Source organism: Cavia porcellus, unplaced genomic scaffold (genome assembly GCF_034190915.1).
Source record: "Cavia porcellus strain 051 isolate PalLab524CR breed Dunkin Hartley unplaced genomic scaffold, mCavPor4.1 scaffold_16, whole genome shotgun sequence".
Taxonomy (NCBI): Eukaryota; Metazoa; Chordata; class Mammalia; order Rodentia; family Caviidae; genus Cavia; species Cavia porcellus.
In genome coordinates, this window is record NW_026947499.1 from 45,937,064 (window position 1) to 45,963,466 (window position 26,403).

At 43.8% G+C, this 26,403-nt stretch overlaps 1 protein-coding gene across 1 annotated transcript; it reads left to right on the forward strand.

The window, feature by feature from the left end:
• The first annotated feature begins 11,323 nt into the window (after positions 1-11,323).
• Itpripl2 (ITPRIP like 2) lies at positions 11,324-18,044 on the forward strand. The gene is given in 2 exon segments (XM_063226604.1): positions 11,324-13,553; positions 13,556-18,044. Coding segments are annotated over 2 exon segments (1,581 nt in total). The 5' UTR covers positions 11,324-11,989; the 3' UTR covers positions 13,573-18,044.
• The last annotated feature ends 8,359 nt before the right edge of the window (positions 18,045-26,403 follow it).

Genomic DNA, 26,403 nt, shown 5'->3' on the forward strand with positions numbered 1-26,403 from the left:
GCAGTGGCCCTCCCCCCTCTGCTCCCACCCATGAGCCCCTGGATGTGACACAAGCTGAGATGAGAATCACCGAAGCAGGGAAGCAACCTGACATTTGTGTTGTTTGATTGACTTTGCAAGCTTGGGGTCAGTAGTCCGGCAGCTATTTAGAGGGTGACAATATGCATGCAATATAGTAAGGATTGTGAATTTGCTACTGTTCTACACTGTTTTGCTTTGTTTCATTTTACTGTTCTAATTCCATGAAAAAAAAAAAACACTTGTGATTCAGGAGCATGGCAAACTCTTAAGAGAATTTAAGTGTTTTTTTTTCCTTTTCAACTATATATTTAGTTTTTTCCAAATATAAAGAAAAATTTAAAGACTTGCAGATTGAATACACATATATATCCATCACCTGGATTCTACCATTAATGCTTAATTTAACTTTCTTTGATGTCTGTTCTTCTGACCTTCATTCACCAATCCATTTTACAGTTCCAAATCAATTCCTGAGGCTACTCAGTGCACATCACCCCTACACTCCTCAGCCTGTGCATCACTCATTAGAATCCACTATGTGTTTATGGTTTTCTGAGGTAAAATTTAGATATAGTGAAATGTACAAATTGGGATGTAGACATTCAGTGAGTTTTGATGAATGTGTGCCCCAAACACCTATGCTGATATAGCAAGAGTAATCTGAACCAAATGCAATTTGCTTTTTCTAAGTGCTGGCTTTAAAATGTTTCTGCCCTGAGAGATAAGACTCCATTATAAATTGAGCTTTCTGAAAAATTCTGTTCATATGTCTTATGTGGCCCTTTTTGCTGCAGACCACGAAACAGCAAAGAGAGCCCAGGAAACCCGAAACAACTGACTTGAGGTGATTAAAGCTATCAGCAAGGGAGGCAGGAACTTGAATCCCAGATTTGTCACTTTCAGGCCATAAAATCTTGGGCAATGAATGTCGCCTGTCTATGCTTCAGTTTCCCCACTTGTAAAATAGGGGGTAAAAGCAGAACCTATGCAATATGACAGTTCTATGTCAAATCACATGACATGCTTAATTAGAACACTCCCTCTCACCTAGGAAGTACTCAAGATTGCTAGCCTTTGTCCCAGGAGACAGGGAAGAGGGGCCTTGTATGTGACACACATGCTAACTTTGTAGATGGTGACTTTCTGGACCTCGTGATTTTATGTCCCACTCACTTCTGGTCTCTGGCCCTATTGGCCCTCCAGCCAGATATTTAATTGCTGTCAAAAATCTCACCATGACATCACCAGACAGTGTCAGCAGGAAGTCAGTGTCCATAAATGACTCAAACTGGAAGAGCTGGAACAGGTGGGGCATCGAGTTCTTAGTCTCTAATTGTGTTGGGCTTTATACTGAAAGTTTCCTGGCCTTGAATTTAATTGCAAACCATTTTATTGGCAGCAAATTTCATTACAGACTCATTAGCTGTCTTCTGGTCCTTCATCTCTGCCAGACCAAAGCTTTTCTTTGACTGATGTTGAGTTCATTATTCATGACTCTTAAAGAGCAGTGGCCTCTAAAATGAAGATCAGCAAAGAGCATTTTCTAAGGAAAGATTCTTTCACAAACTAGAGCTACTTTGATGGACTTCTGAAATAAAATTCATTCATTCATTCAGGCATTTGATGATTAGTAATTAAGTGCCTATAAGACAGACATGGTCACTGTTCTCAAAACAAACCTACAATATATTTGGAAACACAAATATTTAGTAATTGCACAAATAATTAATGACAATTAGGATTGTACTGATACAACAACAGCCCAAAGAGCATATACTGTTAGTTTCCTGCTATGGGGAAGCCTAACGATTTATTCTACAATATTTACATTGATTCTTCTTATAACAATAAAACATATTTTTAGCAAGATATATGGAACCTAAGGTAATTACAACACTTCCCAACCTCTTCACTGTTACTTGTATTCATATGACTAAGTTGTGGGAGTTCTGAAAATATTTCCTTCTTTTCAAAACAGCCCTGAGGGAAAGACAGCCACCTCTATGTAGTACCAAGTATGGTGCTAGGTAATTTTCTGATGGATGTTGCAATATCTGGATATATTGGGACCATAACAGTCAATGTATAACCAGGAGAAGAGCAAATTTGTGCGTGACAAAACTGAAAGAAGGATTCTGATATCATGGTTAGCCATCGAATTTAGCAAGCCTGGAGCCACTCCACCCCCAAACTCCTGTTACGTCAGATTTTCCTATGTCCAGCCAAGAATGCCCTAATCCAGCAGCATGTGATACGTGAGCTGTCCAGTTTCATCCCTCAGCATTTCTCTCCATGCTTCAGACCTACTTAAATCCAAACCGTGCTCCCTCATTCCTGCTGGGCTACACACACACAGAGGGATTTCTGCACTGGCTTTTCTTCTCTGTCCCTTTTACCATCTTAGTTGTAGCCCCTGATTCATTTGGACCTGTCTGCACTCCTGGGCCTTGTCTACTCACCTTCTTTCTCCACCAGGACACCATCCCAGTTCCTCTCTCTACTGCCCAGTTGGGGAGACCCAGCAGCTGCCACCCTGTCACAGACCAAGAAATTCCTTCGTAAAGTGCCAGCTGATCAGGAGAATGTGCCCATATGTGCTCAGACTGGGATGGATGTGCAGGGATTTTAGCTTTACCACAATGCCCTGTGGGCATAATTTGACCAGTGAATGACAGATGATGGGCAGGAGCCATTAGTTCAGTGGTTTTTCTCTTTCTCTTCCTGTTTAGATTGGAAGAGGCAAAAATATGTTCACAAGCAAGCTAGACCTTTGGGTTCTGTTTTCTAGGCAACTGGAAACATCTCCCCCAACTCTAGTCACCCCTGCCTCAAAGCGAAGTTGTGAAGAAGAACCATTCATATGACCTCAGACCCAGTAGGGAATTATAAAGGCCATGGATACCAGGGCACCAGCTGCTCACTCAAACCAGGAGATGGTGAGGTCATCATGCCCCACAGAAGCCTTGACGTCTCCACACCATTCCTGGAGTCAGCTTTTCACTGTTCTAGCTGCTTCCTTCTCTCTTCCCTGGTCTGCCACACTTTACATGGCATCAAGGCCTTTGCCCATGTCATACTTTTGTTGAGTTTTGCTTCATTCCAAGTTCTGCCTTGTCAGCTTCCTTTGCCGTATTCAAACTCCCAAGATAGAAGATCAAGTTGGGTCACCAGCTCATCATCCCTTATTAGGTGCAGCTGTTTGTAAAGTTATGGGTCTTGTTACTAAGAGGCCAGCCACTTGAGAGTGTTTTTGAAATATCTGCATCAACTTGACATTGGTGGGACATTCATAAAAATGTGACCAATGGACTCATGTCTCTGAGCGGGGGACAGATTAGTGGGGGTATTTGAGAGTTGCACAAGCCCTGAGCTGCAGAATAGTTCTGCATTGTAGAACCAACAGGAAATTAAAAGCCCAAGCAAACACGAGCAGATCATTTATCAGAGCTTGTTTGAGGAACACTGGCAAGTCTAGGAAGGGAGGCTGAATTGAACTTCAAGAAAAGACTGCTAAGCCACTAGACGGGACCGGTCCACTGGGAGCCACCCCAGGAGACAGGACTCCCTTGTCCCCATACCTCACTGCCAGCCCCATTAGCAAAGAGGTGTTCTGGATGGTGTCACACATGGATGGTGTGACTGTGTTGTGCTGTCCAGCCCCTGCTAAGGACGATGCTCTTGGAAGAAGACTGGAGTGAACAGTGGGTCGGTGCAGACACAAGGTCTGGTTACAGACTAGAGACTTCACAACAACGCACTTACTTCCTGCTCCCCAAGACTGTCACATGCACCTTGACCCTAAGCACTTGAACATTTTGTTTGTTTCCTACAGTGACTTCCCTAAATTTCTGCTGACCAAACTCCTGATTGATGACCCATTCAATAAAATGATAAAGTACTAAGCATAGTACAGGTTACTGGGGAGATCAAGATAAATATGGCAAGGTTTCTGCCTTCAAGAACCTCATCCTCTAATGAGGGAGAAGATGGATACAAACAGAAACTCTCTTACCTCCCCAGATCCTCCTTGTTCTTTAGAGCCCTCACCACTGTGAATCACAGAGATTAAAGGCGCAGCTCCAGAGTCAGACTTGCCAGCTGTGTGGCTTTGAATGTGGTTCTTAACCTTTTTCAGCCTCACTTTCTCCAACTGTGAAATGGTTTTAATGGCGCACCTCTCTCATCGGCTTGTTCTAAGCACACCACTAGAAGCCACACCATAAGGCCACGAGATGCCACACTGTAAGGCCTTCAGGAGGCACCATATGCACGTCAGAGAGATGGTCGTTTTCTGTCTGTAAAACCTCCTCAAGAATCTCACTTTGTTTTCCCATGGGAAACGGTCACTTCCTTCTCTTTTCCTTTCATAGGTGTCTGCATTCTCCTCCCATGGGACACACTTCCAGGATACCAGACACACTGGGAGGCGTGTGAATATATATTTAAGGAACTATTAAAAACAATAGAAGAGGGGCCGGTGATTTAGCTCGGCAGAATAAGTGCCTGCCTTGCAAGTGCACAGTCATGAGTTCCATCCTGGGCACCAATAAAAAAACAACAACAACAACAACAACAAAAAAAAACCAATAGAAGTGGCTTCTATCCAATATTAAATATTAAAGGAGATTTTCAATGAAGTAATTATTAAAAGTCTAAGATACAGTGAGTGGGTGTTTTGGATCCACCCACATACTATGCACCTCTTTATTCTGTACGGTCAGAGCACTCAATTTCCCTTCACACTGCTCTCTGGCTGACACACAGGAGCAACCCACAAATATGGGTAATAAGTGACTGAATATATGAATCCAAATTTGCTTTTGACAAATACAAGAGATTTTCCAAGTGCAAAGGTCTAAGGCTTGTACTTTGTGCCCTTTGGAGGAAACAAACTATGGGAACTGATTACAGGCAGCACAATAATGACTCATCCAGCAGGTAGGATGGATTGTGCGTTCCTGAAAAAAGAAAATAAGTGACCACGTCCCAGTCCTGCAACCTGTGGGTGTGGCCTTACATGGAAAACAGAATTGCAGGTCCCATGGAATTAAGGACCTTTGAGCTAAGAATCTTTGAATTAAGGGTCATCAGGGCCTGGGGTTTAGCTCAGCAGCATAAGTGCCTGCTTGACAAGAGCAAGGTCATGAATTCAATCCCTGGTTCCAAAATAAGTAAATAAATACATACATACAAAAAATAAAAAAAATTAAGGCTCATCAGATGAGATCATTAGGATTACCGAGGCTGGCCCTAAATTCAATGACGGGAGTCTTTATAAGAAACAGAAAAGGAGACAGAGCCCCAGAGAAGTCCACATGGGGACATAGGTGGAGATGGGAGTGAAGCAGGAAAAGGAAAGAAAGGATCCTCTTCCAGAGCCTTTGGAGAGGCCACAGTCCTCACCTGAGAACTGTAAATGGGTATAATTCTGTTGTCTGAAGACACCCAGCTCATGGACATTTGCTATGGCGCCACAGCAGCTCATGTATGCAGTGGGCACGGCCATTCACAGCATAATATTTACTTAACAATGGAACCCACACATGACAGCAGTCCCATGAGGGCAAATGGTCTAATGATCCCATGGTCTGTAGTTTGTATAGGTACAAACTACAATGCTCCTACAACTAAATTGCTTAACAAGGTGGCTCTCAGAAACGAACCCTGCCATTAAGCAAATGAATGAATGTATTTTCTCGTCTGTCTTGGGTATTATTTTTGATGGTGTTTGTTGGAAAATATGAAAATAGGCAAAAGTCTCTGCTTCCTTTCATGGCACTTAAATTCTGGAAAAAGACAACAAATAGGTAAATGTACAGAAAACAAACAAATAGCCCTCAGTATTCGAAGGGGATTGATCTCACGGATCTTCAGGGTACAAAATTCCAAGAAGGCTCAAGTCCTTTATATAAAACAGCACAGCATTTGCATGGAATCTTCACCCTTTATAATACTGTAAATCATCTCTAGAGCATTTATGACTCCTGACACTATAAAACGTGGTACAAATAGCCGTTCTATTGTGTTGCTTAAGGAATGCAGACAAGGCAAAAACTGTGCATTTGGTACACATGCAATTTTTTTCAAATATTTTCAATACCTAGTTGGTTGAACCTGTGGATATGGAAGGGCAGAAATAATGTGGCAGGAGTTGGAAATGTTTATAAGAAAAACAAAGTGGGTATAGGAAGAGATAGTAATGGGAGCCTCTTAGAAGAAAAATACTGTGGGTATAGAAAAAGCGAGGAATGCCAGCTGCTGTTTTGCAGTACAGTAGGTTAAAAAAGGTCTCACTGATAGGGTGAGTTTGAGCAGAGAGGTGAAAGAGGAGAGGGGAAGAGCCATGAGTGTTTTAGGGGAAAGAGTCTCAGACAAAGGAGTCGCAAGGGCAGAGGGAACAGCAAAGCAAAGGCAGGGGTGAGCTTGGGCTGCTGACGTGGAAGGTAGTGTGAGGTGTGTGAGGAGCAGAGTCCAGGAGGAGGACCTACAGACCAAGGGGAGGACTGTCGGTTTTGCTCAGTGCAGACAGGAATCACATCGGGTTTCTGAACAGAGAGGCTGAATAGTCTGACATAGGTTTTAGAAAGAGCACTCTGGTTGCTGGGTAAAGAAAAGACTGGAGGTCAAGAGTAGAAACAGAGACGCAGGCAGGAAGCTGTTAAAACAGCACAGGTGTGAGAAGTTGACGTGGATTACATGGTGGGAAACGGTTCCTTTTGAGGAGGTAATCGACAAGGTTCACTAATGGCAAACAACCATAGCAGCATGCACACTGGACACAAGTGCTAGGGCTAACAGATTTAATCTCCTAGGATCCTGATTCTCCTCCTCCTCTTCCTTTTCCCTCCTCCTCATTACAGTATTTTGCATCACTGGAGACTGAACCCAGGCCTCATACATACTAGGCAAACACTCTGCCACTGATCTACCCTCAGCCCTTACTTTGCCTCAAGACAGTGTCCTGCTAAGTTGCTCAGGCTGGCCTTTAACTTGCAATCGTGCCTCAGCCTCTTGAGTAGGTGAGATTGTAAGTGTGTGCCTTTCTATTTACTATTAGCTTGAACAAAGTCAAAGTTTATAGCTGCAGGGTGATCTGAGTGTGACGTCTGTCACTTCGTTGACCACTGGCTTGATTTGGCTGACCTGATTGGCTAGGTGGGTGTCCCTTTCATCCCTCAGCACTCCATGTGTATCCCTCCTGATGCTCAGTTGACAACTTTCTTCTATAGAGAGGCACCATTTTTTTTTTGGTCAAAGATATATGAGTAGTTGTGCTGTCCTGCTAGAACTTCCAAACAAGGTTCTCAAAATAGAAATTTATGTCCACTTCAACCTTCCAGCTTGACAGTCCTGAAGTCCCGTGCTCCTTCTATACTGTTGCTTGTCTTGGTCACTTTCTTGTCACTAAGACAGAATATCTGACTCATAACTCTGAGATGTTGGAGGTTTATTTTGGCCTACATTTCAGAAGTTTCAATCCATGGGTAGCAGGCTCAAATTCAGAAACAGCATGGTGGAAAGGCCTGCCATGGAGACAACTGCTTACATCATGCTGTCCAGGAAGCAGAGAGAAAGGAAGAGCTGGAGAGGGAGAAAGAACCTTTCAGGTCATGCCTCCAATGACTGAATCTTCTGACTATTTCTTAGTATCACATTCAGCTAAAGCACCTCCGTGATCTAATCCAAGATCTGAGAGTGCAGTTTATATTCTTGATCAGGAGGAGATAAAGATTTTTTTTAATAAGTGGGGCTCATTTGTGATCTAAACCATGGTAATACTCCTCCAATGCTCTAGGGCAGGGGTTAGTAAACTATGAATTATAGAACATATGTAGCATCTGTGTTTGTCTGATACACAAGCTGAGAATGGTCTTTACATTTTTAAATAGCTGGAAAAAAAACGGAAGAATTCTATTTCATGGTACATGAAAAATTTATGAAATTCAGACTTCAGTATCCTGGCCCTTCCATTCCTGTATATGTTGTCTGCCACCACTGTAAGGCAATGAATCATCTCACTGCAAAGAATGCTCAAGTTCCAACTCCCGATTTCTGTGTGTATGACCTTGTTTGGAAATAGGATGATTGTAGAGGTAACTAAGTTAAAATGAAGTCACGTTGGTTAGGGTGGGACCTACCCTTAATAACTGGTGTCTTCAGGGAGACTGGAATACAAAGGCACCTGTACGCCCACAAGGAAGATCATGAAAATATGACAGTAGAGTTCAGAATGTCACAGTCACAAGCCAAGCAAGGCCAAGGGTTGTCAGCAATCACAGAAGCCAGGAGGAAGCAAGACAGGACTCTGATCTGCCTTTGGAGGGAGCACAGCCCTGACAACAATTTGGTTTGGCCTTCCGGGCTTCAGAACTGTGTGAAAGTGCATTTCTGTTGCTCTGAGTTGCCAAGTTTTCAGTACTTCGTTATGATGGCCCCAGAAACCAGACAGGACTGCTTTGAAGCCTCATGAACAAACCTGATTACTTGCAAAAATTGCATGACCCACAAGCCTACAATATTTTCTCTGTGTTCTTTATAAAAAATGTTTGCCAACTTCTGATCTAGAGTATTGCCCTAGTTTGTATAGCAGGAGGTAGCATGCTAAGACGTCTGCAAAAGAAAAATATTACCCACCTATTAGGATAGCCCTCGTTTTACAGATGCTATGTTGGTTAGCCCCAACTGGCAAATTGACTTAATTAAGAGACTCCTGGAGAGATTATCGCATCATGAAGGCATTAACGTCATAGCAGAATGGGCTATCAGGAAGTGAGGCCTACTTGGAGGAAGAAGGCCAGGGGGCATGACTTTGGTGTCAATGTCTGTTCCCTAGCTTCTTCTGCTCTGCTCTTCCTGTTATCCCTGCTTCCTGGAGGCCATGAGTAGAGTAGCTTTGCCCAGCCAAACCTTTCTACAGTATTTTTGCCTTGGAGTCAGCTAACCATGTACTGAAACTGCAAGCCAAAAAATAAGCGCCCCCCCCCTGTAAATTGCAGGTATCAAAAGTATTGTCCTGGCAACAGGAAAGCTGACCAGCACAGATTGAGAGAGTGAAGCAAAACAAGATTAAGACTTAACTAGAGGAGGTGACCATCTGTCCTTTTCACATAACAAAATGTCCCACCCCTCTTCTTCTACCCATAGTGCCACTGCTTTCCTTAGGGGGGAGGAGGGGGCAGGGTGCCACTTTGCACAGTCCCCACAGTTGAGGCTGATTCCATGTCCTAGTCACAGACTGAGTGGCTTAAACAATAAACTATCTCCTCCTGGTTCTGGAGGTTGGAAAGTCTAAGAAAAAGGCCTGGCAGGGTTCGGCTTCTGGTGAGGGCTCTTTTCCCAGTTTCTAGATGGCCACTTTCTGTGTTCTCACATGCTTTCCCTAGTGAGTGCATGTGCAGAGAGCTGTCTGTCTGTCCTTCTTATAAAACTACCAATCCTATCACATTAGGACTCCATTCTTATAACATTAATCTTAATTCTAGAAATCCCAATCTCCAAATATAGTCACCTTAGGGCTTAAGGCTTCAACACAGGAATTTGAAGCATGGTACAACCTAGGTAAGGGTAATCAGTCTTTCTTTCTTTTGTGTGTGTTTGAGACAGTCTTGCTATATATTTCAGGCTGGCCTTGAACTATGTAGCCCAGGCTGGTCATGAACTGGAAGTAATCCTCTTGCCTCCACTTCCTGAGCGAAGGGATTACAGGCATGCCTCCTGATTCCTGACTTGTATTTTCTTGCCAGACTTTCCACATATGATCCAAAGCTATCCCAAGGCATGGCGTTTGCTGCAACTTTCAGAAAAATAGGGCTCTCTTTTCCTGTGCACTAAACAAATCTGAGACTACAGAAGCCAAGTAATATACAGAGGACTTATCAGAGAAAACAACCCACTCGGAAGAAAGCAGAGCTAAGTACTAGAGAGAACACAGGTACTTACAACACTGTAGCACCTAGACCCAGCTGTACCTGAAATAAAAGCCCTGTGGACTTATTTAACATGACAGTGTAGATCTGCTTGTGTTTCTGTTACTTGCAACCTGGAGAACCCTGATGAACAGACTAACAATAGTGGAGATGGGACCTGAAACTAGGCCCGCTTACCATTAAGTAGCTCAACTTAAGATTTCCAGGGAGTAATTCCAGAGCCACCCTCTGAGTTGTGGTTCCAGATGGCAGCTGAGTTCTCTATTCTTTAACCCATGTTCCCTTGCTCTCCTTAGATAACAATAGGAATAAGAAAGACGCAATGTGTGTGAATAAGTAAAGACGATTGTTCAAATAAATCCAGATTATTTCTGGGAGTGCCTGCTGTTATGAAACAAAATAGCTTCCCAGAGAACCGAGGTTTCCTTTCCTCACAAAGGACTCAGATAAGCACCAGTGCACAGGGCAGAGTACTCTCTGGTCCTGTTCCCTGGGGATCCTGTTCCTTGCCTGGCTTCTCCGGATACCTGGGTTCAAAGAGAAGCTCTGCCAAGGTTGTGTGACTTTGATTAAGAAGCAAAACCTGCGCCTCGGATTTAGCTCAGTGGTGTAAGCGCCTGCCTGGCAAGCATAAGGTTGTGAGTTCGAAACCCAGTACCATGAGGGAAAAAAAAGTTGAATTTGTCTGGGCCTCAGTTTCCACATCTAATATACGGGGAAATAATAACATTTCTTAGTGTTAAGTGAGCAGCAAGTGCATAAGTATAACGTGATTACAATGCATAGTAAGCCCTTTGTGAAAACTGTATTATTCCCAGGCTCCTTACTCATGTCTCAGATTAAAGACCCCACTTCAGTGACCCTCTGGCTTCAGGAACTGTCACTTCCTTCTCATTCCCGCATACAGTCTCCTTTCTTTCAGATAATTTTCTTGCTATGAGATCTTTTAATTTAATTTTATTTTGGCGGCCCTGGGGATTGAACTCAGGGCCTTCTCAATGAGCTATATCCCACAGCTCTTTTTAAATTTTTATTTTGTGATAGGGTCTCAATATGTTACCCATACTGGGCTGGAATTTGGGTTCCTCCTACCTCAGCCTCCTGGAGTGCTGGGATTCTAGATGTGTGCCCTCACATACTGGTTACATCTTTTATTTTTAAATTCTCTCCCTTTATAGGGCAGTAGGCTTCAGGTAAGGAAGAAGTTCCGTCAATTAGGCCAACTGCTGATTTCCCTAGTAGCTCATCTCTGCCCAGCACATAGTAGGAGCTCAATCAATTTGGGAAAAGAGGCTAGCCACAGACGGCAGGGGCCACTTCCGTCCAGGGACTGCCACGCCGCCACGAGGACTTGCCGGGGGTGGGGCTGGGGTGGAGCGAGGGCTGGGCAGTCGGCTGGAAGCACTTTTCTCGTCCTTTTCAACTTCCCAGCGTAACTTCTGGAGAGGCTCCTTGGAGGAAAGAAGCCGCCGCCCGCCCGGACTCAGGGCCTTCCAGTTGTGCCCTCGGACAGGGTGGCCCGGGAGAAGTCCCTCCCGCGCCCTCCCGGAGTCGCTGTGAGGCGCAGGCCGGGAGGGGGCCGACCCCGCCCGCCGGCCCGGCGCTCGCTGCAGACTTCAGACTTCGGCATTTCCTCCCCGCTAGCTGGCGCCGCGTCGCCTCCTGCCGAAGAGGAAGCTCCGGGACTGAGGAGTAACGGGCCGAGCTCCCAGGGCCGCGCGGGGTAGGCAACGGCCGGGCCGGGCCGGGCCGGGCAGGAGCGGGCCGAGGGCAGCGCGCCGGGCGCCCGGCGGGGAGCGCAACAGGGCGCGGCCCAGAGCCTGGCCGCGCAGGGCGGGCGGCCGCTGGAAGGAAAACTTGAGCCGCGAGGGAAGGCCGAGCTGCAGGGCGGCTGCCCCGGGGCCCGCGAGGGGGGCGCAGCCGCGGAGGCTGAGGTGACGGAGGCCGCGGGGCCGCCAGGGCTCTGCGCGCATGCCGGACCGGGCGCGCCGCCCGGGCTCGCGCCCTGGGCTGCCCGGCCACCGCGGCCCCGGGCGCCCGGCATGTCGGTGCACTACACCCTCAATCTGCGCGTCTTCTGGCCCTTGGTGACCGGCCTGTGCACCGCCCTCGTGTGTCTCTACCATGTCCTGCGGGGAGACGGGGCCACCAAGACCGTATCCCCCGACGGTGCGGACGGTGGCTTCTCGCTGCTCAAAGTGGTCATCCTGCTCCTGCTCGGCTATGTCCTCCTGCGCTGTCGCCACGCTGTCCGGCAGCGCTTTCTGCCTGTCTCTTCCCGCGTGGTGGGCCACTCCGCCTTCTCTCCTAGAAACGTCTCAGAGCCGGGACTTAGCATCTTGCTGGAGAGTTACTACGAGCACGAGGTGCGCCTGTCGCCTCACGTGTTGGGCCACAGTAAGGCGCACGTGAGTCGGATCGTGGGCGAGCTGGTGCGGGCTGGCCGTATCAGGGGCACCCCATGCCCCATCTCTGGGGGAACTTTGGCCTTGGCCTTCCGCGGGGACTTCATCCAAGTGGGTAGTGCCTATGAGCAGCACAAGATCCGCCGGCCAGACAGCTTCGACGTGCTGGTACCCCTGCGCCTGCCGCCGCTGGTGGCGCTGGAGCCGCGGAGCCTGGGCGCAGAGCCCACTCTGGCCCCCGCCTTCCGCAACTGCTTCGTGTGCGCCCTCAAGGCTCCGCCCTCACCGTCGGGAACCTCAGGGGGCCACTGGCTCCGGAACTGCAAACCCTTCACGGACAGCTTCTGCGTGGATGTGCGTGGTCAGCGCCACCTCTCTGCCACTTTGGTGTTGCGCTGGTTCCAGTCGCACCTGCAGCGCTCCCTGGCCACCGTGCGCTACAAACTGGAAGAGTGCTGTCGGGTCAGCTTGACCTCTGGTGGTCTGGAGCAGCCTCCTATCCTACACATTCTGCCATGTCGCACGGATTATGGGTGCTGCCGCCTTTCCATGGCTGTGCGTCTCATCCCTGCGGTCCATCTTGGGGACAGCGTCTTCCTTGTGGCACCACCTCCACCACCCTCCCCTGTTGGGCTCTTCTTGGAGCTCCCGGGAGGCCTGCGCTCTGAGGCACTGTGGGGTGTGAACACAGCTCGCCAGGAACAAAAGTTGCTGGTCTGGCTTCAGGAACGGGCTGCTCCAGGTGCCTGCTACCTCAAGTGCCTACAGTTGCTGAAAGCTTTGCGAGATCTGGGTGCCCGTGGGCTGGACCCAATGGCTGCCACCCAGTGGGGACAAGTCCTATCCTCATACGTGCTCAAGACGGTGCTGCTGACAGTGTTGCTGCATGAGGGGACTTCGGGGCAAGGCTGGGATGAGGCACACTTGAGTGAATGCTTGGAGGAGCTGGTGCAGTTCCTTAAGGCCTGCCTGCTGGGACGCCAGACGCTCTTCCATTGCATCTTGGGGCCTGGTAGGGCGGCTGCCGAAGTGGGCCCTCTGCCCAAGGTACTTCGAGAAGCTGCCCCAGTGGACCTCCTGGCCACTTTCGACATGCATGCCCGAGAGCAAGCAGCAGTGAGATTGCTGTCCACTTGGCGAAGCCTGCCCCAGCTTCTCCGGGCTTATGGGGGTCCCCGCTACCTTGCCAGATGCCCCCACCCTGGAGTCAGCGCACTTAAGGGTCCCCTGAACATGAATCATAGACAGACAGCTCCCTCCTCTGCCTGAATGCCCCTGGAGCCTTTCCTACGGGTGTGTGTGGGGGATGGTGAAGGAGAGGTTAAATGCACAGTGGTTTGATGGAGATGTTGACCAACTCGGGGGATGCCAAAGGCTTAATTGTCACTCTGGCTCCACACCCGAGTATAATTACCGCATCTTCTGCATACTAGTGTCCTGGGTAAACCAGGGAGTGATATCCAACTGCAGCTATTGAGAGGTGGTCCACATGGTGGTCTGTGCAGAATCTGGTAGAAAGATCTAAGTTACGCAAGCCAGCAAAGGAAGCAGGACCAATTGCAGAGAAAGTTTCCTTTGCTGGTCTTCAGACATAGATAGCTGTGTCCCAAAGTTTATAAACGTGAGTATTTTTGACATACCTATTTCTTGGTACTGGGTTCCCAATTTCTTTCTTTTTCAATCTAAATCAATCCACAACTGGAATCTAAGTTATGTTGCATGTTAATGTTCTGTGAAACATCATTCCTCCATTCAGATTAATATTAATGTACTTGAGTGGTATAATCACAGGTGTCTGATAGGATTGTCAATGTCACACATATTGAGAGGCAATCAAGAGTTGGTTGGAGAGCTTTTCAGAGTGAATAGCACTTTATGTTAATCAGATCTCTTATTTTGGTTATTATGCTGCATCTGAAAGAGGGGGCCAGAAACATTTATTATGAAGTCATATGCAGCTTGGAAAGGCAGGCAGCATGTTTATGTACCATCCCTCCAGGCCATAAGCTGAACTGTGTCTCAGTTAATCAGCACTCGTTCATTGAATGCCTACTATGAGCCAGACATGGTACAAGGTAGCAACAAAATCCATAATTAAGACAAAGCTGGTGAGGCCATCAAACATGTCCGGTCTTGAAAAAGACATCATTCAGCCTTTGCCTATTAAGATGTCTGGCAAGGGTTTGCTGCTGGCTTGAAATCTCTTTGCCCCTAGGGCTTTTAGGCAAACTCCTTTGCAAAGATTTCTTTCTGAATTTAAGGAGCTAGTGGGAAGGAAGTGAACAGTCTTCTCAGTGTCTGGTATGTTAGTGTTCCCAATGCACAGTGCTGGTGAATGGTTGGAAGATACTTCTCACTTGCCCAGGCTGCCTGTAGTCCTTAGGGGCTAACTTTGAGGGGCTCTTGATTTAGCTGATGTCCTGCAAAAGATAGAGTTCATTAGCTTGGGGTCTGTGCTTGGACATCAGTTACTCCTAGTCAGTGGGCAGAGGAGACAGAGTGGATAAAATAAATTAGAGGAAGAGCCAGGGAACAGCCTCTGAGAGAAGTCATCTCTAGGGGGCAGGACAGAAATACCACCTGGTAGCATGTTATTTTGCAGCCCAGAGGAGCCCAGTTGCTTGCAGTTCAAGTTTAGAGTGGCCCATCGTCTGCTTGGCTGGTTGAAAGTGCAGCCAGTCTCAGCATTGTATGTACTTGGGGATTTTTTTTTTTAAAAGACATGTGCTTTCTTAGACTCTTAAAAGCAAAACTTGGAAGACAGAAGTAGTTACATGAATAGGTCCATTGTTTCATTTCTGAGCTATTTTGAGGGCCTTCTATAAACCTCCTTTCTTTAGGGGACCCACTTGGCCACTGTGGGAAATTGTCGTGAATAAATGATTTATAGGGAATCTTTGTCATCAGAGCTGCACAGGGTTCTTATATCCTTGGAAACGTGGACTGAAGGAGAAACAGCTGCAGATGTGAGATTGTTCTGTGGACCATTCCCCTGGATACCCCAAAGTTCATTTTTAGCTTTTGAGGCCAATGTTATATCATATGGTACTGCATTGAGCAAAAGGATTAATCCACAAGCTTCCTGCAAAGATATAAACTGCACAGTGTTTTTATAGATTACTTTTAAATGCCAAGAGTAGAAAATATATATTTCCATACTCAGCCTGACTTGCCCGGAGTCATTAAATCTCCTGGGGGTGGGGTGGGGAAATGAGGCTATTGGATGGATTATAAGGCTTTATTTTTTGTATTATAAAGCTTTAAAAGCTAAAATATTTCTAGTTGAGATAATAGGTTCCTTTTTAAAAAAATCTTAATACTTTAAAAAAGTATATATCTGGTAACATTTTCTTATAGTTTATTCTGGTATGATTTCTTTCAGGTTAATTACCTAAAGCCTCATCCATCTTCAAGGTTTTTAAGTTTTATTATTTTTTTAAGTTAATAAGCATTGTATTTGTGAAGTTTTAAAATATTGTTTTATTTAAATGCCATGCTGAGCAATTGTTCTCTGTACATGGTAGCCAAAACTTAAGAAATTTCGATCAATTTTGGTCAATGTTTAGTAATCCAAAACATGTACTGTGTACAAATGAAATAATATGGCATCTTAGCCGGGTGTTGATGGTTGCCCGAGGCATTTAAATTAAGCTCAATTTTGTATTTTATTGGGGCTCCATCACATCCTTCATCTGGAATGTACACATTTTTGGTGTATGTTTGGTACTGGAGATTCACGTATAAAAATATTTTCATATAAGAAGGCTGTACCAAAATGTTTTTAATTGCTTAACCAGTGGCCAAAGAAACTGTTGTGGGGAGGATGACTCAGGCATTTTGTGGTGAGACACCAGGCAGGAACTCCCACTGACAGGGCATGGAGCCTTCCTGGAATGCTCCTGGGCTGTGAGGAGATGGCTGTTGCACAACAGAACTGTAGCTGAAAGAAGAAATGCATGTGAGCAAAGAGAAACTGGAGGAATTCAGGAAGGAAGGAAGTGAAAGGAAGAGAGGGGAGAAGGGAGGCGAGGCAAAATCCTACGAGGATGTGAGAGGTTTGGGTTATAAAGCACACCTTACGTGCTATTTCCAGTCAGGGGTGGCCAACTCCTGCAGGAACTAGGAGCAGAAGTAAATAGAGAAGGCTAAGAAGTAGGTGGGAACTGAGCCCAGCTTACAGGAGGTAACTGTTACTCAGCTCCACCGAGCAGAGAGGGACTGGAAATCAGGATTTTGGTTTTTTAAGGGTGAAGTTCACTGAGCTTTAAGGCAATAAATTTAAAATGTCCAAAACATCAAGTAGGCAGACAAAACATTCAGTTGAGCCTGGGGGCTACCCGTTTGCAATAGCTACCTTTTACAGTTGTCACCTCCCCAAATATGTATAAGGGTTATATTTTTTGTATGGAGATGCTGGTGTTATATATAGTTGGGGGTATGATATTTCCATGCTGTATCTCTCAGATTTAAGCTTTATTATAGGACCCCACCCCCCAAAAAAATTAACACGGCCACAGATAACACTAAACTCCCAGTTGGCAGAAGGTCCTGGGTGCTGGAGCCATTCTTTTGGACTCAGACCCTCCATGAAATCACACAGGGCCTGTTCTTGGCATTTCCTCCCTGGTGATTTGGGCTAAACTTTGCTCCACTGGAGTTTGCAGATGAGTAATCAGGAAGGATTGCAGAATAACTTGTTTTGCTATATTTGTTTTTTGGTATTAGAATTAATTATCCTTTTTTGCTCATAATGTCCTAGCCTGTTCCTTTCAGAAATGGTTGGTGGCCGTGAGCAGCAGTTAAAACAGAGCTGGGTCTGTGGGCCAATCTTCTTAGGTTTATCCCATCCCTGCTGCCAAGAACACAGTTCTGGTCAGATTTCACTGCCAAAATTAATATCCCACAGCTCAAAAAGCATCAACCAAACACGCTTCTGGGGCTTCTCATGAAACCTGGAGTAAGTCATTTTTTTTCCTGTAACATGTGACTTTGATATTGATGAAGATAGTGTCTCATAAGATTTTTTTGTGGTAGAAAAACTGAAACTTACCCACATTTCCGGTGTCCCTCAAGAGGACAAGAAGTTCAGTGTTATCATCGTGGTGCTTGTTAGTTTTTTTAATCACTTGTCTTTAACTTAAATACATCTGTTTTTTTTTTTATATCTACATAGCACGTAAGGGGGTGGGGATAATGCAAGTGCCAGTCGAAAGAGGTCAGACAATATGCAATCACCTATACAGGGGAAATAGGCTAAAATGTGCAGCTAAGCTATATGTAATCTGGTTTTTGATGTGTCAAATATTCAGGAATATTTTAATATTTTAGCACCTTTTGTGTTTAAAAAAAGAAGTGCTTTGATTCAGTCACTTGACTTAGAACATTCCTATTTTGTTGTTACTTTAATGTGTCTTCTGACCTCATACTATGTATTATTATATCTGGTAGTCAAAAGTTTTGTTCCAACAACAGAGACCAAAGAGTTAATCAAATATTGTCAGCTGCTAGAATTGTATGATTAAAAGGCATTTTAATCTCACCAGATTTCCATGGCCAAAATGGTCAAACAAGGCCAGCTATTGGTTTTCTATGCCAGGTTGGAGTAAATTTGCACTTTGAGTCCTATGGGTCATTTTGGGGACCTTATTCTTTTATATTTTGCTGAATTAATAAAGAAAATTGTAGAAAGGTCTGAACTGACTCTCAGCCTTGGGGAGGGCTTTCATCTTCCTGGAGGGAAGTCTGCACACACCGGCAGGCTTGTGGTTCTTCCCATACGTCTCCACAGCTTTGCTTTCTCATGAAGTGAAGCTGGGGGTGGTTGTTGGTACATAACTGGCTCCACACACTGGTGAGGATACTGGTTTTCAGCCTTGTAGATGTTTGGCCTTCAAGTCTGTCTATCCTTAGCGCTTTCTGCCCTGCCTCTCCTGTCTGCCCCCGTACACTTCCCCCTTCACAAACACAACTCAAGTCTTGGCCTGTGGCTAATGCATAGCTTAATTTTGCCCAGAAATGTCTCAGTCCTGAGGCACTCTGGAAGTGGTAGACCTATGCTAATATGGAAAACAACCGGGCCTAGCTGGAGCTGGAATCTTAGAGATCAGGTAGGAAGGCACAGTGCCAGGTAGAGCTTGAGGAAATCCTGTGTTCACGTGCTGATTAAACAGTAACTGTGTGAACATATGCCTCAGAGGGAAGTTGGCAGGTAGATTTCACTCAAGTTTTCAGTGCGCATGCACGTTCATGCAGTAGTGTTCCAGGGCATTGAGGGAAGACATGGGCGCGCCTGAGACACTTGGCCTCTGTCTCTCCTGAGATCACAAACTGAGGGAGGTAACTTGGTGTTGCACTTGTAATGCCAGCACTCTGTGAGGTGAGGCAGGGAGGAAGATTGCAAGCTTGAGTCCAACTTGGATGACTTATTGATACTATCTCAAAATACAGAAAAAAGGGTGGGAGCTGGGATGTAGCTCAGTGAGAAGCTCCTGGGCTCAATCCTCAGTATCAGAAAACAGTGTGTGAGGGGGTTCCCTATAGGGTGGGCAGCCCCAGGTAAGGGAGGATAATGAAAAGAAAAGAGGTGCACCTGTGCAGCCCTCCAGAAGAGCTGCTTGGAGGAAGTATCCAAGCTGAGATGCAATCCAAGGACAGGCAGGATTAGCCAAGCAAAGGGACCTGGGCTGGCAAAGAATGAGTCCAACACTGAGGTGAAAGAAGTTCTAGTTTCACTTGAAATGGTGGTGGACAGGAAAGATGAAGCTTCAGTAGCAAAGGATGAGGTGGGAGAGGTAAGAAGTCACTAACACAGAGGGGTCTGGAGCCAGAGCTATTCTGGGGAGAATGCAAGTTCTGACTCAGTAGATCTGGGCAGGACCCGAGACTGTGCCTATACTGCAGTAGCTCCTTGGACTCTCACACTATATGAGCAGAGTTGAGTAATTTAAACAGAGATCAAATGGAGCACAAAGTTTAAAATATTTACTTTCTGGTTCTTTATATTAAAAGATAGCCACACCCTGGAGCAAGACTGGAAATAATCAGATGTTGTCGTGGTTCAAGCCTGGCAGGAAGCCTATTCTTGGGACAGAGAGACAAGTTAGCAACAGAAGAGCGACGTGTTTTAATGCCAAATCCTGCCTTTGCCTCTTGCATCCTGTACATCCAATCTGTGTGTGTCCCTGTGAATTACCTAATTCTCTCTGAACCTCAATTACCTCATCTGTAAAAATGTGATTAATAATGGAAGCTTGCTCATAGACATGATTGAGGATTGTATGAGATTGTGGATGCATAGTGGTTGGCATGATAAGCACCCACAATAAGTCACTGCAGAAGTAGTTATTGCAGTGGAGTTTTCATGTAGGTTGTAACTCCAGTATCTTCTCTTTCTCCTTTTGCTGCTTATTCCTTCCCCACTACAGGGTCTGTTTTACTACTGTGTCCCCCAGGCATGTCTCTACTACCCAGCTTTTCTTCATCTCTTTCCTCAGTGAGCACGGCACTTCCCTAGTGAAAGATATAACTCTGGGAACTAATAGACTGGTTATAAAAATAGACCTTGTTTCCCAACCCTTCCTGTGCCTATGCCTTTTACAAAGCGACTTTGCAGTCTTTTGTATCAATTTTTCAGACAGTAGAATGTGGTAGAAGGGACACAATGCTATTCCAGGCTATGCCTTAAGACACCTTGTTTGTGTGCTGCTGTTGTCCTGGAAAGCTGCTACCACCATGTGAACAAGCAACCTGCTGGAATAGATGCACTACTACATGGCTAAATCAACCTTGTCACTGGAGCTGGCAGCCAGTTAACTGTGAAATGTGTGAACCAGGCCATCTTAAGCCATCTCACCATCCACAGTCACCTACCACCCACAGTCACCTAACAATCGGCTGAAGGAAACGCCCAGCCAAAACAAGTGAGCCTGCCCAGGATCAGCAGAAAACCCTTCAGCTGACCACAGACTCTGAGCAATCATACGTACTTTTTTGTTTTAGGCCACTGAATTTGTAGTAGCTTGTCATTCATCGGTAACTCATTTGGATATGTCCCCCAAAGTTCACATGTTAGACACTTAATCCTCAATGCAACAGTGTCGAGAGATGGTATCTCTGTCACTTTTCTGCCGTTGAGGCAAAACACCTGACATATGCAAATTAGAGAAGGAGAGGTTTATTTTGGCTCACAGTTTCAGAGGATGGAGGCCATGGATGATTGGCTCCAAAGCAGAAGCAGCACAGTGGAAAGAAGCTGCTCACTCCACGTCAGCCAGGGAGCTGGGAACAGGAAATGTAACTTGCTTGTTCTGACCAGGCCCCACTGCCTAACAGCACATTCAGCCATGAACTCATTAGTGGGCTAATCCACTGATAAGTGCTCCCAGGATCCAATCACCTTCAAAAGCTCCACCTCTTAATACATGAGACTTTTAGGGGACATTTTTAGATCTTAACAGATAAGACTTTACAAGATGATTGATCTTGAAGGTTCTGCCCTCCAGAATGAATTGATGCTAGTATCATGGTAGTGGGTTTCTGATTAAATGGTGAGTTCTGCTCCCCTCATCTGTCTCTCAAATGCTCGCTTGCTGGTCTATCTTCTGTCACTAGATGATATAGCAGGAAAGTCCTTGCCAGATGTGGGTCTCTTAACCTTGAGCTCTGCAGCTTCCAGGACTGTAATAACTAAATGTCTGTTAAAGAAAAATTACTCATTCTCAGGTATTCCATTATAGCAGCACAAAGAAGACTAGAAATATTTTTAGGAAAATCTGGCAGGCAGGGGCTGCCACCAGGGTGAATAAAGACAGACCTTTATTTCTATACATTTGATTTTTAAACAGTCGAACTTTCATACAGGCACCAGAAAGACACCTCAACCACCTTCCCCATAGTGACCAAAAGTTCCTGCACCAGCTGAAGTGCTGTAGGGTACTGGGTGTACCACTACGTGCTTAAGTCACAGCATTGTCACCATCTTTGTGCAAAGTGTTTATACAGCTGTATAGTATGTTCCTGCGTTTCGCTTTATCTCATAATAACAAGTGGAATCTGGCAAAATAAGATTGATTTAAAAAAAAAAGAGTGTTGATTCAGTGTCAGATGCCACCGGTCTCAAAGATAATACAGTGGAGACAGTGATTCATTGTGTCCAGTGTGACTGAGCTCCAGCCTCACTCATGTGCTCGATGGTGTTAAAGGTGTATAGTCATATTTTCACTGCTATGACAAATTGCCTGAGAAAATCAGGAGGAAAACAAATGGCTTAAATGGAGGAAATGGTTCATGGTTTAAAGGTTTCCGTACAGGGTCAGTTGCCCAGTTGCTGTGTATCTGTGGCAGTGGGGAGCACATGGTAGGGTAAGACTGTTCACCTAATGGGATCCCTATAATGACCTAGGTCACACCTCCTAAAACTCCACCACTGCCTCTTGGTACTACTATGGCCTAATGGCCAACCCTCAGCATATAGGCCTTTGGGGGACATCTAAGATCCAAGCTATAATGAAAGAGCATGTAGGAAAAGTATATCAGTTAGAAATGTATTTGCTCACAACTTTAAAAATTAACCTGTAGTGACTTAAATAGGAGCTTTCTAATGTATCTGGAAGCCTGGAGGTAGGCAACCAGCAGTTCAGGGATGAATCAGGGTTCAGGCATCTTTTTGCTCTGTGTTGCAAATATTTTTGCTTTTATCTTCATGCTTGTTGTACATGTCAAGATCCCACGGTGGCTACCATAATTGTGGGCATTGTGACTGCTTAAAAAAAGGAGAAAAGGTTTACCTGAAGCCAAAGATCTTGGAATAAGCCATTTCTCCCCTATCTTGAATACACTCCAATTTTTTTCATTCTACTTTTAAACTATATCTATAAAGGAAGTGGAAAAAATGGTGTAATAACAACCAGCAGCAAAACACAGCCTCTTCAGGACCTGGAATTGAGATGCCTGGAAAAGGACAACTTGGTGAAAAGGAAAAGAGAAGATCTCCAGGAACTGGGAAGGAGATGACAGGAAAACTATAAATTGCAGAGAGGCTGGAGAAATGGAACAGAAGACAGAGAAAAGAATGAAGCAGTCTGGACAGTTTATCCAGCTCCTGGGGAAGAGAAGCTGTCTCCACAGACACAAGTTAAGCCTGAAGGGTCAGCAGCTCTAGGGAGAAACAACAGACCAGGCTAGCAGTACTAGCCCCAAGATTGCAAAACGGCATGGAGCTTTACGCTGAAAATGACTTCTACGTGGCAGGCTAGAGGCAGAAAAGAAATCAGTGAAGCACCCACCACATTTGAGACGGTTTAATCAGGAGGCATTGTAGGGAGAGGTTAATTGTCTAAGACTGAGCCACAGAACAACTACGGAATAACTTCACTTCAGGGTTTTCAGTGTTACCCTACCATGGTGCTTGGGTATGAGACAGTCACAGGAGACCATCATAGAGAGTGTGGGCTAGACACAGACCATCTGAGAAATTTAAGCTCAAGTTGGGAAGGATATGGGGCCTGTCCTCCATGGTGAGAATGCAGGCCCAGTGTATGTGGTTGGGAAAGGTAAGTCTGAAAGTACTGGCATTAAATTCAGCAGTCTGCTTGAAATCCCGCCCTGCTGCCTATATCCAGTACAGAGATCAGTGGTTTGGCTGCTTTCCCCACCTATCAATGTGAGCAAGGACACGCCTCAGTTTAGGCAGTTGTCATGAAAAGGTATCCAGGAGAAAAAGAAATCCAGGAGAGTAAAAATTCAACTGAAAGTATGGACAGTGGATGTGATCAATGTGAGAGGAGAGTATCAGAACTACTAGAAGACAGGACTGATGTCAGTGACCAGTTACTCAGAGATACCTTACAAATAAGACATGAAAAATAGATCCAACAGCTGCTAGATGACACTAAGAAACTAAGGTGAATTAAAATTAGTTAAAACTGAAGACAGCACAAATGGCATAAAAAATTCTGTTTACAGAAATAGAAAACTTTTCAAATATGGAGAAAGAATTTGAAATATAGATAAATGTGACATATAGAACCCAAAATAGCAATAATCAGAAAAGAATCTCTTTCAGAAGCATCATAGTCAAAATCCTGGAAGTCAAATACAAATACAGAATCTTAAAAGTTGTTTTTTAAAAAAGCAACAAATTACTCATAAAGGTAAACACATTAGAATTATAGTAAACTTCTCAACATAAACCTTAAGGCCAGGAGAGCTTGGGGTGCAGTGTTTCAAACCCTAAAAGGAAATAGCTTCCAACTTAGACTGATACAGCCTGCAAAATCATCTTTCAAAATTGATGGAGAAATAAGGTCTTTCCATGATAAAGAGTACCTTAATAATTTCATGACCACCACACTTGCACTCCAAAAAATTCTCAAGAATATACTAAAGACAACGAATCCAAAATACCAAAATGTCTAATGGAATGAATACACTAGGCAGGGTGAACAATTTATCAGAAGGGAAAAAAGTAATCAGTAATAGGAAAATAATGCAATAACAGAAATAAATCAATATCTTTCAGTAATAATCTTCAATGTGAATGGTCTCAATCCCCAATCAAAAGACACAGACTGATAGACTGGATCAAGAAATAAAACCCAATGGTGTACTTTATATAAGAAACACAGTTAATCCAAAAAACTCATAGACTAAAAAACAAAGCATAGAAAATGATATTTGGTATGATGAGAACCTGAAAACTAGCAGGAGTAGCTATCTTATTTTCAGATGAAATATGCTTCAGGCCAAAATGATCAAATGAGGCAGAGACCATCATAACATACTGATTAGGGGAACAATTCTACAGGAAACGATAATTGCAACCATATATGCACCAAAAAATGCACTCAGTTTTGTAAATAAACACTACTGAACATAAAAGAACACATAAACATCAACATAAGTACACTAGGGAGTCACTGTTACAAATGGACCAACTAGACAAAACAAAACAAAGAAACATCAGAGCTGAACCACACCTTTGATCAAATGGAATTAATAGATTTCTACAGACTGTCCCACCCAACATCAGAATACACATTCTTCTTAGTAGTACATGAGACTTTCCCTAAAGTAGATCACATACTAGCCAATAAAGCATGCTTAAATAAATGCAAAAGAATTGAAATTGTTCCATGCATGTCATCTGCTCTTAGTGTAATAAAACTAGAAACCAATGGCAAAAGAAATCACAGCTATTGTGGAAAAACATGGGAATCATACAATATACTCTTGAATAATCAATGGGTCACAGAAGAACTAACCCTAGAATCAAATGATAATGCTAGTACACCATACCAGAACTTATGTGACCTGATAAAAGTGGTTCTAAGAGCAAAGTTTATAACTTTGAATATCCATATTAGGGAAACAATGAATCCAAATAACCTAATGATGCACCTCTAGGTTCTAGAAAAACAAGAACAGAATAACTCCAAAGCTAGTACAAGGAAAACAATTATAATGATCAGAGCATACATTAATGAAATTGAGACTAAAAATGATACAAAGCCTCTATTAATGTAGGAATTCTTTATTAATAAATAAACATAACAGAGAAACCTTTATCCAATCTTACCCAAAAAAGGAAACTAAAGACACAAATCAATGCAATTAGAAATGAAAATGGTGAAATCACAATAGACACTACTGAAATCAGATTTTTAGTAACCACATTGTAGACCTGGAATGTTATAAATCAGAGAATTCAGAAGATATGAATAGATTTCAGATACAAATTACCAAAATGAGCCAAAAAGATATAAAATCCCAAACAATCCAATAACAGACAATGGAATTGAAGTATGGGGGAAAAAAGCTACCAACTAAGAAAATCAAGGACCTGGTGGATTTGCTGCTGAATTCTGTGAGAATTTTAGGGAAGATTTAAAGCCAATACTCCTGAAAAACTGTATTGAAATTGAAAGGGTACTCTCAAAGTCATTCCTGGAAACTAGCTCTACCCTGATTCCAAAACCAGAGAAAGACCCAACCAAAAAAGAACTACCTGCCAATTTCTTTAATGAACATAGACACAAAAATCCTAAACCAGATTCTGGAAGCAGAATACAGAAAATCTTCCAAAAGATCATACACCATTATCAAATAAATTTCATGCTATTGATGCAAGGATGGCTCAACATATGCAAATCAATAAATGTAATATATCACACAAACAGAAGAATGAAAATTGCTTGATCATTTCAATAGATGCAGAAAAAGCCTGTGACAATATTGAAAATCTATTCATGATAAAAACCCTGAAGAAAACTGATATAGAAAGACTTTATCTCAATCTTATATAAGCCATTTATTTAAAACTTACTGTCATATTCCCCATATTGAATGGAGAAAAACTGAATGCTTTCTCTCTAAAATCAAGTATGAAAGAAAGGTGTCAACTATTGCTACTCTTGTTCATCATAGTATTGGAAATATTTGCAAGATTGATTAGGCAAGGAAATGAAATGAAAGAAATATGCATATGGTGGAAAGAAATCAAATTATCATTGTTTGCAGATGACATAATTTCTACACAGAAGAATGGAAAAATTATATCAAAGGACTCTCAGAATTAATAATTTGTAACAAGATACAAAATCAACCCACAAAAATAGATAGTGTTCCTAATAATGAATACTAATAATGAACTCACTGGGAAAGAAATTAGGAAAACACCGTTCACCATAGCATCAAGAAAAATCAAATATTTAGGAATTAACCTAACCAAGAAAGTGAAAGACCTCTATGACGAAAAATGCAGTACTCCAAAAAAAAAAAAAAAAAAAAAAAAAGAAAGAAAGAAAGAAACCAAAGAGAATATAAGAAAATAGGAACATACAAAGAAGAAAGAAGGAAAGAAAGAAAATAAGGAAAGAAGGAAGGAAAATAAAAAGATATTCATTGTTCCTGGATTGAAAGAACCAATATTGTCAAAATCGTCATACTTCCAAAACTGAAATACAGATTTAATGCAATCCTAATCAAAATATCAATAGCATTTCTCACAGAACTAGGGAAAACAATCCTAACATCACATGGAACCAAAAGAAAAC